The sequence below is a fragment of the Branchiostoma belcheri genome, unplaced genomic scaffold (genome assembly GCF_001625305.1).
Source record: "Branchiostoma belcheri isolate BF01 breed outbred unplaced genomic scaffold, Haploidv18h27 scaffold86, whole genome shotgun sequence".
NCBI lineage: Eukaryota > Metazoa > Chordata > Leptocardii > Amphioxiformes > Branchiostomatidae > Branchiostoma > Branchiostoma belcheri.
The window spans coordinates 1,245,283-1,259,844 of NW_017804531.1; the positions used below are offsets into that span (position 1 = coordinate 1,245,283).

At 40.2% G+C, this 14,562-nt stretch overlaps 2 protein-coding genes across 2 annotated transcripts in view; one reads left to right on the forward strand and one right to left on the reverse strand.

Annotated features, from left to right (window-relative positions):
• Positions 1–386: 386 nt before the first annotated feature.
• On the forward strand, positions 387–11,574 carry LOC109487194 (phosphatidylserine decarboxylase proenzyme, mitochondrial-like). The gene is made up of 7 exons (XM_019791174.1): positions 387–837; positions 884–1,161; positions 6,755–6,855; positions 7,502–7,637; positions 8,163–8,466; positions 9,346–9,506; positions 10,271–11,574. The coding sequence occupies exons 2-7, from the start codon at positions 943–945 to the stop codon at positions 10,580–10,582; spliced, it is 1,233 nt and encodes a 410-aa protein (XP_019646733.1). The 5' UTR covers positions 387–837; positions 884–942; the 3' UTR covers positions 10,583–11,574.
• Positions 11,575–13,992: 2,418 nt separating this feature from the next.
• The window catches only part of LOC109487141 (transmembrane protein 35B-like), a 1,669-nt gene continuing 1,099 nt past the window's right edge, over positions 13,993–14,562 (reverse strand). The window contains exon 2 of the mRNA XM_019791112.1: positions 13,993–14,437. Within this exon, the coding sequence (XP_019646671.1) occupies positions 14,114–14,437 (324 nt within the window). The 3' untranslated portion in view covers positions 13,993–14,113. The remainder of the gene's footprint in view (positions 14,438–14,562) is intronic.

Here is a 14,562-nt window from a genome sequence, read left to right on the forward strand (position 1 = left end):
ACAGATATTTGAACCCCCTAGTGACATTCCTTGGAACTGCAGCTGTTCATGTCTTTAGTTAGATCAACATTACGATATCTTGATTCATATACTTCTCCACACAAGTATAATATACGAAGTATAACTTATTATACTCTTACCTGCATATTTGCCTAACTAGAAGAGCTCCTCCCCAGTAACTGTTACAGTCCTGCTTCCAAGAATAGAACCAGGTGCCATTTCTGGCTAACTGTGTGATTCACCGTGTGATGACATCATCGTGTTTACCAGTACCGCTAGACTTCCCCACCAATTAAAGTAAACACAGTCAGATGTTACATCATGCACAACTGCAGTCAGCTGACTCAGGGACAGGAAGTAGACCTCAGTCACTTTCTGCAGTGACTGAGATTTTTAGAAGCTTGGGCATTTCTTTCATGTTTAGACCTAGAGGCTAGAGGCCAGAGGTTTCTGAAGCTGTGAGTGTGAAAGTTTGTCTTGTTAAGGCAGTGCCAGCTGACTCAAGGACAGGAAGTTGACTTTCTTCAGTAACTGAAATTTTCAGAACCTGGGGCATTCTTTCGTGTTTAGACCTAGAGGCCAGAGCCACTCTGCTTTTAGTTTTTAGTTCCTGAAAGTTTACTTTATATATGTCAGCTGACTCAGGGACAGGAAGTGGACTTTGCAGTGACTTTTTACAGAGATTTTCAGAACCAGACATTTTTGTCAGTTTGTGTTGAGACCTAGAGGCCAGAGCCGTACTGCTTTTACTAGTAGTTTTTAGTTCCTTTGAATTTGCTTTTCGTAAGAAAGTGCCAGCTGACTCAGGGACAGGAAGTGGACAGTGCAGTGACTGAGGTTTTCAGAACCTGGCTGAGGCAATCTTTTGTGTTTAGAGCTAGAGGCCAGAGCCACCCTGCTTTTAGTTTTTCCAGTTCCTCAAAGTTTGGTTTTCTTAAGAAAATGCCGAGTGTCCTTGGTCGGTACCTCGGTAAGACGCGGTCCCTGAGTTGCCGACTGCTGGGTAAGACAGGCAGGGCAGGGAGGTTGATCATGAGAACTGCCGTGGTGGGGAATGAACTGGTCCTGAAGCCTGGCCTTCTCAGGCTGGGGGAGTTTGGCGCACTGCGAGCGACCAGGAAGAGAAGAAATGGTGGGAAGGGAAGAAAGCAGTTCAAGAAGGTACAACTAATATGTGTTTTCAAATATCTTTTGATAAACTTTAGTAGTAATTCCCGGGATATGTTGATCGATAGAGGTTTATATATTAAAATCACAACCTTGGTTGATCTATATGTATCAACGTTTATACCACTGTACTGTATATTTCTGTATATACTATGGAATTATACTGCTATGAAATAAATCAAATTTCTTCCTTTATAATATGAAACTTATTCACCACAAAATATTGAGTTATTTGTTGCCATTTACAAGTTGGATCAAGTCTGCTTCTGTTTTGTGTTATGTTTACAGTTCCAAAATCCTTGTTGACTTTTCTTAGCTGTGAAACAATAGCTTGTCACTCAATTCTCATATTTGTCCTTGTTACATCAAAGTGTTGTCCAGGGTCAATTCTTACTTGTTTATCATTATACACGTATTTATCTAATATATTTAATAACTAATACAAATAGAGGCAAAATTAAATTATATTTCATTATCATATGGTAAATTCAAAATTGACATTACCAGGAAGAGCAGTATAGAAGCCATAAAAGTGCAGTTGTTCTGAGTCCTCTCATTGAGAATTCCCATAGGTACAATTTTACACTTTCCATAGTCATTACTACCATTATCAGCAGCAGGCATTTACAGCATTCTTTTCGCTTTTAGCTTTTGCATTTATTGCTTAGAAAATGCCATGTCGATTAGCAGCATTATTTTCAGTAGGATTTAGCATAATTTTTGTTATTCATGCATTAATTGTATGTTGAGACTAAAGCATCTAGAAAATTGGTAAAAAAGATCCTATGGTGCACCTTCATCAATAATCTATTGAATTTTAAAACAAACAAAAAGAAATTGCTGGACATGCATCCACTCACATATGTACAGCTCTCTCATTCACTCATGACTGCCAGTTTAAGCCGGCTGGGATCGGTCTACTGTACACTGCTTCTAAAGTGAACATTTCCTACATAAAAATATCATCCATTGTTCCAGCACAATAAACAAAGGGCCTGAGGTTTTCGGTCACACAGTACAAAAGCAGACAATTCGTTCCAAATATCCCCCCCCTCCCTTGACCTGTGGTCACATTGGCATGTATATGATGGATATAATTGTAGCATTGGAGAAATTGAAGAGGGTCCCTTGAGTGCTTGGAATGGTGGGAATATGGAAGAGTGCAACTGATGTGGAAATTTCCAGGGATGTTCAGTTTTGTTCATATCAATCCATCTACAGAAATATTGCTGCATCACAACTTATATGAACAAGAAATGCATTATTGGCCCTAATTTTAAAGCTCTGATGCAAATTGTGAGAACGTTAGATATACGCATAATGAAGAGCGTAGATGCTTTTTGCTCTTGCCACCCCCGTGTCTGCCTCCTTTGGTACGTCCCGGTTTTCCATAATGGAAGTGTCCGTCCTGCCGGTACCCGGCCTCCGATGGTGATGTCGTTCGACGGAAGAGCGGAATGATCGTTAGCTAACGATGGAACGCCGGTGCGGAACGAGAACTCGAAGGGACCGCGGCGCGGGGAGATTTTGCTTGTGACCTGGGAGGAGCCACGAGTTATGTTTGTTACATGGCCCCTTGCACTGGGAAGACTACGGGTGGGTGCTTTTCTACATGTAACCTGCCTCCCGATCCTGTGACCTAAATCCCAAACCTTTACCTGCTTGTGTTATATTATAAACATGTATCATCAATAGTACGTTTCATCAGGAAATGTTGACATAATTGATGCGTGTTTTATGCACCGTTTTTGCTCATTTTGTGGCTGTCTGCGTCGAGGCGTAGTATTAAGTTATTATTCATGCATATTCCAAACTGCTGACACCATTCAAAATGTCTGCTATTGTTGTATTATATTATAGTGCACTGAATCTGAAAATTGCAATCATATAATGTGGGTTGGTAGACAATGTAATAAACACCTCTCAAATATTTACAGGTATATTTGGTTTAGTAATTTCTGCTATACTGCGAATTTCAAATCAAAATAGATGAAATTATACCCTGATTTAGACATTTTAGATTGAGAGAAAAAGGGTGTCACGTGTATTATAGTGCACTGAATCTGAAAATTGCAATCATATAACGTGGGTTGGTCTCTCTGGTATACCACAATGTTTCCTTTTAACAAAGCTATATTTCTGGTTCAGTAATATCTGCTGTACTGCGAATTTCAAAATAGATGAAATTATACCCAGATTTTGACATTTTAGATTGAGAGAAAAAGGGTGTCACGTGTATTATAGAGCACTAAATCTGAAAATTGCAATCATATAATGTGGGTTAGTGTCTCAGGTAGACAATGGTTACTCCTCTCACAAAATATTCACAGGTATTTCTGGTTCAGTTATTTCTGCTATACTGCGAATTTGAAAATAGATGAAATTACACCCAGATTTTGACATTTTAGATTGAGAGAAAAAGGGTGTCACATGCATCTGAATCTGAAAATTGCAATCATATAATGTGGGTGTCTCAGCTACATGAAGACAATGTTAACTCCTCTCTCAAATATTTTTCTGGTTCAGTAATTTCTGGTATACTGCGAATTTCAAAATAGATGAAATTATACCCTGATTTAGACATTTTAGATTGAGAGAAAAGGGTGTCACGTGTATTATAGTGCACTGAATTTGACAATTGCAATGATATAATATGGGTTGATTTCTCAGGTAGACAATAATGTTAACTCCTCTTACAAATATTCACAGGTATTTCTGGTTCAGTAATTTCTGCTATACTGCGAATTTGAAAATAGATGAAATTACACCCAGATTTTGACATTTTAGATTGAGAGAAAAAGGGTGTCACGTGTATTATAGTGCATTGAATCTGAAAATTGCAATCATATACTAGTAATGTGGGTTGATGTCTCAGTTACATGTAGACAATGTTAACTCCTCTCTCAGATATTTGTCTGGTTCAGTAATTTTTGGTAAACTGCAAATTTCAAAGTAGATGAAATTATACCCTGATTTAGACATTTTAGATTGAGAGAAAAGGGTGACAATTGTGTATTATAGTGCATCAAATCTGACAATTGCAATCATATAACTTGGGTTGGTCTCTCTGGTATACCACAATGTTTCCTTTTAACAAAGATATATTTCTGGTTCAGTAATTTCTGCTGTACTGCGAATTTGAAAATAGATGAAATTATACCCTGATTTAGACATTTTAGATTGAGAGAAAAAGGGTGTCACGTGTATTAGCAATACATTACATTGTAATACAGATAATGTGTTGATACTCAACTGAAAGGTCATGTAAATGTAGCCTTATCTATGCTTGTAGGACAAAATGCACGTTTGAACGTGTGTCTGGGGAAAATGATTCATCGAGATTTGAGAGCACTTTGAAAATATTTTATTCATTGGGTCTGGAGTGAGGAATATCATTATGTTCAGGTCTAAATGTTGAAAGGCACAGAAAATCCCTTCGTGTTGAAGCCTTAATTCTTGTTTATTAAAGATATGAAATATGCCTGGGGCATGTTTGTAATTAACTGTACATTATTACCGGTAAATGTACATGTAATTTATAGAGAAAGTCTGTTATTGGAGGAGAATTTGCAGAGGTTACGGCTAGTTCAGCTTCAAGTATTGACAAGTTCCATCGACTGGTGTGAATTTAATTGCCACTCGATTGAGAGTGATACTCTCATGCAGGTATAATTCTTGACAAAATCTTGGCACTGGTGACATAGACGGATTTAAAGGTAGGCATGGCAAAATAAACTGTGTGTGCACCATCATTATAGCACAGTCGTTGAAAAATGAATTTTGAGAAATGAAAATGACTGTTTTTTATGTTAACCTTCGCAGAACCTTCGTTTTTGCTCTGTTTCTTCTTCCTCCTCTTGTCTAAACAAATAAGGTCAATATATTAAACCTTAACCAGATGTCTGTCACCATGGTAACTGGTGTTGGGTTACATCATGTTGCAATTTTATAGTAGGAGGGATTTAGACTCCTGTCATCATATATGTGAATGTGCTTGAGTAAGAATTAACAGAGCAGACCATATGCAAAGGTAAACATTATGGTGGCCATTTGCCTTGCAAATGTTACCTTTCTAGTTGCTTTTTGTTTCTTTATAGCTTTCAGTTTTTTATTGTACTTTAGTCTAGATAACAATCTATATGAGACCGAAGTGATCCAGGTGTGTATTGTGTTACACTCATCAGTTATTGATCAGTTATTGATCGGTATTGATCTGTGGTGGATAATGGAGCAGGTGTCAGTGTTCTGTCACATGGTATTGTTTTTACATTATTATTGAACAAAGAGGGTTTCCTTTCTTACAGACTGAGGTAGATGGTGATTTTCCAAAATCATATACAGTTGCTTGAGAAACTGTTTTTTGGCGTATCTTATTACCCGGATGTCTAACCTTCATCGACGTAGATTGTGATAATTTCAGTTCAAAGCTGAGATTTTGTATATTTTCTGCCAACCATGTGAGATTGACTCACTTAACTCAAAATAAATGTAGCTTAATTTTGTAGTTTACTAACTTTTAGAGGTTTTTCTTCTGTTTTTTCCAGAGGTTGGTGATGGTAAAGATTTTAGTCCAAAGCTGAGATTTGTGTACATTGTACTACCAAGCATTTGAAATTAACTCACTTAATTCAAACCCACAACCAAACCCGGGCACCAATCCACATGCCGCCGCTCTAACGATTTGGCTAAAAGGTATAGACCCCTCAGAGGATCAGTTGGTAGTGCCTATAAATCCCCCACTGTTACATTTGTATGCTATTCTTTCTTCAGCCACTTCCCAAGAACCAACCAGCTTAAGCTCCTTGCAAGAACCAAGGAACAAAACCCATTAAGACGTCAAAGGTGTGAAGTAGATGTTACACTAAGTGCAATACCTGTAGTTTTCCAAAGAGGCTGTTAATATGATGTATAACTGTGTGGGTGGGACTGATTATGAGAGGTGTCTACATTATACCAGACCTGTTGCCAACTGATGATCATCATTTACATGTATCTGCAGCAGCCATGTTTTAACTCACTGTGCAAAGCTTAATTAGCTATAGCCTGGTTACCAGACCTATTTTGGCTCTTGAGTCTTTGAGAGGATAAAGACTTGGGAGCTAAAATAGGTCTGGTATTAAACCACGCTAAAGCTTAATACAGTTTTACCTGACATTTTGCTGTTGTCTATAGTGTTCCAAGTTGGTAGTAATTTTCCTTGCAAAGTGGACAAAATTTCAGGGTTGGCATTTTGTCTCAGCTCCGGCAGTCTGGGGCAGAACACTTTAGGTGAGAGGGTGTGAAGTCTGCCATCTTTGATTGCCTTGTTACTGTTGCTGTTGCAGGTGCAAATATACAGGGAGCTGAGCTCCCAGGTGCAAAACAGTATGAGTAAGATGGGGTGAAGTTTGCCATCTCTTATTGCCTTAATTGTTTTTTTTTTGTTCCAGGTGCAAATCTACAGAAAGGTCCCCCTGTGGCCGTGTTATTGAGCAGGACCTTCTAGAGATGGATAAGAGGGGGCACATACACGAAGGACAGCGACTAACAAAAAACTGGAAGACACTGACAATCAAAGATGATAATGATGTTGTTATTGTTGTTTTAGGTGCAAATCTACAGGAAGCTCCCCCTGCGACTGTTGTCCCGGCTGTGGGGTCACATCCACAAGGCCCAGCTCCCCGTCTGGATGAGAGGTCCGCTCTTCAGGTAAGTCTTCTGCTATATAACATTACACAATCAGGAAATATTATAAATCAAATATGATATAGTATAGTATGCCTGGATGACAGGTCAGCTCTTCAGGTAATTCTTAATGATAATCTTCTATATATTATACATTCAGTCAGGACTCAGGAGATATTATGATATGATATGACGTGATAGTTGTGAATGTCCACAAAGTATGAGGGTCAGAGGGTGCTCTTCAGGTAATTATAAGGTGGCATAGAGGTACATGTAGGTAGATACATGTACAGTACATGTAGGTAGGTGGTCGACTAGTGACATACCTTTTCATTGCCTGATACACAAGACAATGAATAGCGTGGTCTCCGTCAGGGTGATGATGTAAATCACCATTTGGTTAATATGAGATGGGTCTCACCAGTAGCCTGGTTTCTATCTTCCATACATTTATTCGTGTGACAGGCTAAATAAAAGTTCTAAAAGGGAACTGTACGGCTCCAGATGTTTTACTGAGGGACGACTGTGTGTGCAAGATGTTGGTTAGCTTGAGGAATGTATCCACACTACTATATACATTATCTCATACATTGTATGCTGTAGTTATTTGTATTTGGTTAGGTCTTTGTATGCTGTCTTTGTTTACTGATGATATTTTGTCTGCCTATAGGTTATACATCTGGCTGTTTGACTGTAACCTCCAAGAGGCGGCCATCGAGGACCTGACCCACTACAGCAATCTGAACGAGTTCTTCCGACGGCAGCTCAAGCCCTCCGTACGAACCATCGACCAGGAACACAGTCTGGTGGGTACTGTACATGTGCGACTGTTCTTTGTTTGTTTGTTTATTTGTATTCTGTTTTATTTACCCAGGATGGCCCATCTTGCTTGCACTGCTTTACAGTGGGAAAACATACATTACACATAACATGAATGTACATGTACATGTATCCTCTCTCACTCACAATCCGGTTTAACGTTAGTTGTTCCCTGTCTCCTGACAGTTAAAGCTTAGACATGCTTGCACTATGATGCTGAGGCTTGATGGCAGCCCGCCATCTGTCTCTATACTGTGGGTTAACGTTATGTAGGTTAAGGTGGTGAAAGTCCTCCCTTACGTTGGCAATCCATCTCTTCCTTGGACGACCCTGTGGGTTTTGGCCTTCCACGTCCAGTGTGGCGATCTTCCTAGGCCACTTCTCACTGTCCATTTCTGAAGGTATATATACACTTGTACATGCTTGAAGATGACAATTCGTCTATCGCTAGTAACATTTGGCTGTCTTTTGCTGGAAACTGTTGAGTATGAACTTCTTCCCAACCCCCCTAGGTGAGCCCAGCAGATGGTACGGTCCTGCACTTCGGCAAGGTGGAACACAACATGTTGGAGCAGGTGAAGGGGGTGACCTACTCCCTCCAGACATTCCTGGGACGGACCAACAACAACTGGTGGCTGTCCAAGCAGGCTACGAACAACAGCAAACCTCAGGACGATGAGAACTATCAGCAGATGTTGCTAGAGAACCCGGAGGAGAATGAACTGTACCATTGTACGGTGTACCTGGCACCCGGGGACTATCACAGGTTCCACTCTCCCGCGGAGTGGGAGGTTCTGCACAGGAGACATTTTCCTGGTCAGTTTTTTTTTTTCAAAGTTAAAACTGTAACAGTTGATCCAACACAAAGAATGGTTCTCACCTTGCTTACCTAGCCACATGACAAGTCACACAGGGTCAGTCTACTGAGGAAGACCAGAGTGACTGGTCAAAAGATCTAGGTGAGAACAATCAAAAGTTTTAACATTAAACAATCATCTAACTACCAACAGAGATGATCTTTCAGGAAAGTTTGTTAGTTTGTTTTGTGTAGATTGACAGGAGCATCATCACTAGATAGCTTCAAACAATGCTTGCAGTTAGATGTGTTAAGGTTGGGTGTAACAGGTTGTTCAGAGAATGAACTGTACCATTGTACGGTGTACCTGGCACCCGGGGACTACCACAGGTTCCACTCTCCCGCAGAATGGGAGGTTCTGCACAGGAGGCATTTTCCTGGTCAGTTGTTTGTTTGTGTTTAGATTGGGGCATCATCACTAGATGGCTTGTAGTTCGATGTGCAAAGGCTAGGTCAACGTCTAACATTTACTAACAAGTCGTTCGGTGTGATATAGCCAGCTGCCACCACACTGTGTGCCTGCGAAGCTGGTGTGTTACACTTAAGGGCAGCGAGGGATCTACCGGCTATACAGACACAGATACAGCTAGATCTCCATTAGTGATACAGTATGTCACTGCCCTTTCTGGAGTCCTTGAAAATACAAACTCAGCAACTGAAAAATTCTAAGTACAGTCAAACCTGTACTAACGACAAGCTTTTGTTGTTGTTAGCAACTATCGGTCTCTGAAGACTTTCCTTGCTTTATCATTTTTTTCCATCCCAAGCATTCAGAATACTGTCTGCCATCTCTGATTGGCTTGTTGAGAAATGACTGTTGTTGTTCTTTATCCCTACAGGTGAGCTTTTCTCGGTGAACCCAGGACTTGTCAGGTGTATCCAGGGCCTGTTTAATTATAACGAGCGAGTGGTGATGTCAGGACGATGGGACCAGGGGTTCTTCTCTATGTCAGCTGTTGGGGCGACCAACGTGGGGTCTATCAGGATGTACATGGACAGTGTGAGTACGGATAATTAATTAATTAATCTTTGTTAATTAATTATAACGAGCAAGTTGTGATGTCAGGACGATGGGACCAGGGGTTCTTCTCTATGTCAGCTGTTGGGGCGACCAACGTGGGTTCTATCAGGATGTACATGGACAGTGTGAGTATAGATAATTAATGTTAGTTAATTATAACGAGCGTGTGAGATCTATCAGAATGTATATATTGACAGTGTGAGTTTGAGTTTAATCAATATATTGAGATTGAGAGATCACAGGTTCGATTTGTAGCATTCCTGGCAAGATGTTGTGTCCCTGGGAAAGGCATGTTACATGACTTTCATCACTCCACCCTGACTTTGGTTGGGGAGGTGAAAGGCAGTGGAAGGAAAGGGATGAAGGGATGGGTTCTGCCTTTCAATACCATGCATACTTGAATACTACATTTATAACACCCCACCTTTACCAAACCTGCATCATTTGCTGGGTCACATATATCCACCACTTTTAAAAACAGTATGTTTGAGAGATCTATAGCTAGTGCAACATCCTCAGGTATGCACAGTGTAGATATGTAGGAGTGCATTTTACTGTGGGATGATGCATTGGAGATCTCTTTAGACACATTTTCTTCAGTTGGCAGATATATGTGACCTAGCAGAATTATGGTTAACTTAGAAGATGTTATATCCATGTAGTAACAGTTGGGAAACATAATATCATCACAAACTGCATACAGTTTTTACTGACTTGAAATGTTTCCGTCGGTTTATTTTCAGGAGTTGCACACCAACTTGCCGGGGAAGTGGAAAGGTGGTCTTTTCTACGACCGGGTTTTCTTCAACGAAACCCAGGGAGCAGGAGTGGCCGTGAAGAAAGGCGAAATCTTTGGAGAGTTCAACCTCGGATCCTCCATTGTCATAATCTTCGAGGCCCCAAGGACATTCTCCTTCAAGGTCAAACCGGGGCAGAAGATACGATTCGGGGAACCGCTGGGATGTTCCGCGGAAACGGACCGAACGAAAGGAGAGGACGATCTCGAAACAGGAACGCCAGAAACTGTTGAAAACGTCAAGCATAAAGAAGAGTGACGTGACACTACTGTGCAATATCAGGACTTTTTTGTGATCTAGGGGGAAAAGGGGGTATTATAGAAATAAGTAGGGGGGGGGGCAGGGTAGCTGGAATATCTCAATGTCAATAGTAATGTACTTCTCAATCCAATCCTTGTTTTAGAATCCACCTTTTTTTTACTACATACATATCTGTTTGGTTGCATGCTGGCATATGCATATCACAACAGTTTTGTATGTTCAGTTTCACCCATTCACACTGGGATGGACTCATGTATTAGCCTCTACCAGGCTTCAGAAGCGGCTGGAAAGAGTAGAAATTGGCCAAATAGACAGAGGACATGTAACATGCCAGGGGAGTTGGTCCAGTAAAAGAGTATATAGTTTGCTGCTCGGAACCCTTGTTGATAAGTATGATTGTTATGTATAAGATGCACGAGGTGTAGCTATCCTCAAACATGGGACCTCCTCTTTGCGATCCCAATCCCAGAGGATGTTCCTAGCTGAAGGCCAATAAAAATTGGGAAATTGGTGGGATTCGAACCCAAAACCTTGTGATTCAACAACTGTAACTGAAAGGTCACATACAAATGTACCACCTGCAGCTAGCAACCAATTTGTAGTTGCTGTGGCTCACCACTTCTCTTCAAACTTTGAACAACAGCATTTAAATGACATCAAGTCTTTTGCTTAGTCAATACAGATGTATAGAAGATATGGCTCAGTTTATTTAGAGTTACTTAATCAGTTACTTAATACAACATTCCTACTCAAGTAACACATTGTCATTATCAAAGTGTAGATTTCAACTGGATCATGACATTTTACTATCTTTGATCCACTTTTTCAACATGGTTTTATAAAGGTTAGAATTTGTCTACGCAGAAAACATTTTGAAACAGTTCTAGAACACACAGAATAGAAGAGTTAGTGGACTCTTGAAAAGACATACAAATTTCAATACCTGTACATTGTAGAAAAAGATGTTGGGACATGTTTGGCCTTTTGTAGGAAAAAAGAAATGACTCAGGTAGACACACCAACTTGTATGGAACCTTAAAGACCATCCTTTTGACAACTACTTGAGACCTTTAACTGAGCTTGTCCAGAAAAAACAACAGAAAACTTTTTAAACATGTAAAAAACTATCAAAATCTGGACTTTCTGTCATGTGAACTGTTCTACCAAGTCTACCTGCACTACACAATTACAGCATAGCCAAATTCTTCTCACCTCATCCAAATATGACTACTAAATGTTGTCATGGAAGAAGAACTTGGTTATGTAAGAAAACTCCAGTATACTACAGGAACATGTTACGGTACCTTGTGTGCCCTGTCGCATGTGTACATGCATGTGTTTACTGTTAATCTTGAAATGTTGTGGTTTTACCTTTCTCAGCTTTCACTGTGCCTCTCTGCCACCAAATGATGTGTAAAATAAATTAATGTATGCTTTACTTGCAAGTGTCAAAGAAATTTTAAGGCAGATAAATCTAACTCTATCTGTTTGTTGCCAAATTATATCACCTTTCTCGACCAGTTTGATAGGCATATTTCTGCATGGCAGAATTCTGATGATGATCCTTTATTAGGTAGTGACAGCATGTTAGCAGAACGTACTGCACCTGCACGAAACCCAGATTTTTCACATTTTCTGTTTGGTCAACATTGCATCAGAATTGCAGATTTGAAAACTATAGATGCAATGTCATCATTAAATACGCGAATGCAACCTTACATGTATTCACAATACATGACACGTTTTGCACAGGCGCAGTATGTTCTGCCAACGTATTGAAAAAGAGGTGCACCCAAAAAACTGATGTCTTCCATGACAAATCAAATTGTAAACATTCTCTGATCTACCAAACCAGTACTACTGTAGTTGGCAACTTACATTTTTGACACACCTATTCTGTAACTGTATAGCTACAACAGAACATATCAAAATTACGTCACATCACAAGTTAACATCAAGGTACACTCAGATGGCCTATTTTTGTAGCCCTCGTGTCCCGCTACAATTCCTGGCTAAGTAGCTTCTGTATAGCATTGTTGTTACTAAGTAAAGTATACTAGGTGTACCGGTAATTTTTCTCCAATAGTGCTGACAAGAGCAAGGATTTGTACATAATAGAGAAGGCACCTGTTGACACTGTGCACAAAAATAAAACTTATTAAAAGCCAAAATATTTGATCTAACAGATTGGTTGTGATGAATACTGCTGTAATTTTTTTACCATATAGAAAATAGGCACTCTGACCCTTTACAGTAGTGTGCATGTCAGGTGAGCGACAACACCCGGGATTCGAACTCCCAACCTCTTGGTCCAGAGGCAGGGTCACTTAGCCACCAGACTATATACAAGTTGACACCCAGAAACTAAAAACAAAGCATTCTTTGCAAGGGTAATGAAAAAAGAGACATACAATTATGGTTAGAAAAATTTATTTCAGTAAAAATATGTCTTTAGTTTTGTTATTGATTGCAACATTTCATTAGTAGAATTAGTACAATGCTTAACTAATACATAAGGTTCCTTATAAGTTAAACTAAATTACACATCTAAGTACTAGTATTGTTATTCATCTTTTGACTTAGCTACCATCTAATGATTACCATTAGTAATTAAACACAAATCGATAAACTATTCCACTACATAGTACATGAGCAAAGTCTTCTGGTGAAGTATTCTAGCCTCATGACAATGATGCTAGTACAATACTCCCTTCAATATAAACTACTCTCACCAGATAGTATGATGTTGAACAGTGTGGAGACTTTTAGCACTGATTTAAAGGTACAGTATATGTAATATTTGTTTTCAATTGTTTGGCAAAGATTTTCTGATATCAACATTAGCTATGGACTTCTGCTGAAAATTTTGGCACAGCACTGTCATAAATAGATCATTCAAAGTGTCTCTTTAGTTGTAACTTTACAGTGTTTGCCGTACAAAATGGTGCATCTATTCATGCATGTTACTGTACATGTTATACTATGGGATAATTTCCGTTGCAACTGGTGTTCTCTTGAGGACAACCAGCAAAGTCAGATGTTCACAGTCCATTTCTGAAGCAGGCAGAGTTTGACAAGTGTACAGACTGGCTAATGTTGCTGGTTATAGTCTTTATTTCAAAAGTCAGTTACTATCTAGCAGATATCACTGTTCCTTCTCTTTAGCTTCTTTGGAAGCCTCGACCCTCCGTAGAACAAACAGACATCCAAGAACGACCAGCAAACCCAGTTCCTGTGCATACAGCGCTACCGGGTCACCTAGGGTCATGTGCGTGGACACTCCTCCGAGCATCACAGAAATCAGAACCCAACAAAGTAAAGCTAGATACTAGCTATAGCTTTTTCATGTATCTTCACCCCAAGGGAGTGAAGTATAATTGCTTTTGGCTTGTCTTAGTGCACAGAAGTTCCAGTTTGCTAGATGTGGTGAAGACTGCTCTCTCTGACTGCTTTGTTGAAGGTTGGTTGCCAAAGCCCAATGTTACCACAGGAAGACTTGTATATATCTGGCAGAAGTGATAGTCACTCTCACTGTTCCTTCTCTTTCGCTTCTTTGGAAGCCTCGACCCTCCGTAGAACAAACAGGCACCCGAGAACAACCAACAACCCCAGTTCCTGTGCGTACAGCGCTACTGGGTCACCTAAGGTCATGTGCGTAGAGACACCTCCGAGCATCACCCCAAAAAGGATCACGTTTGCGACCGTTCCGAGGGTTCCGCCGAAGAAAACGAGTATTGGCGCGGCGACCAGCTCCGTCCAGGCCACAAACTGTCGGTAGAGGTCGGGAGGGGGGCGGAATCCGGTCAGGTCTGCCAGAGGGAAGACTGGAGAGAACCGAGCGAACCGCATCACCTGATATTAGTGATAAACAACAATGCATGAGACAAGTGTTACAGGGTTCTAGCTAGGGCGAAATAGCGTAGGGGCCCCCTACGCTATAATTTTGACCCCCTACGCTAAATTCCCCCCCCCCCCAC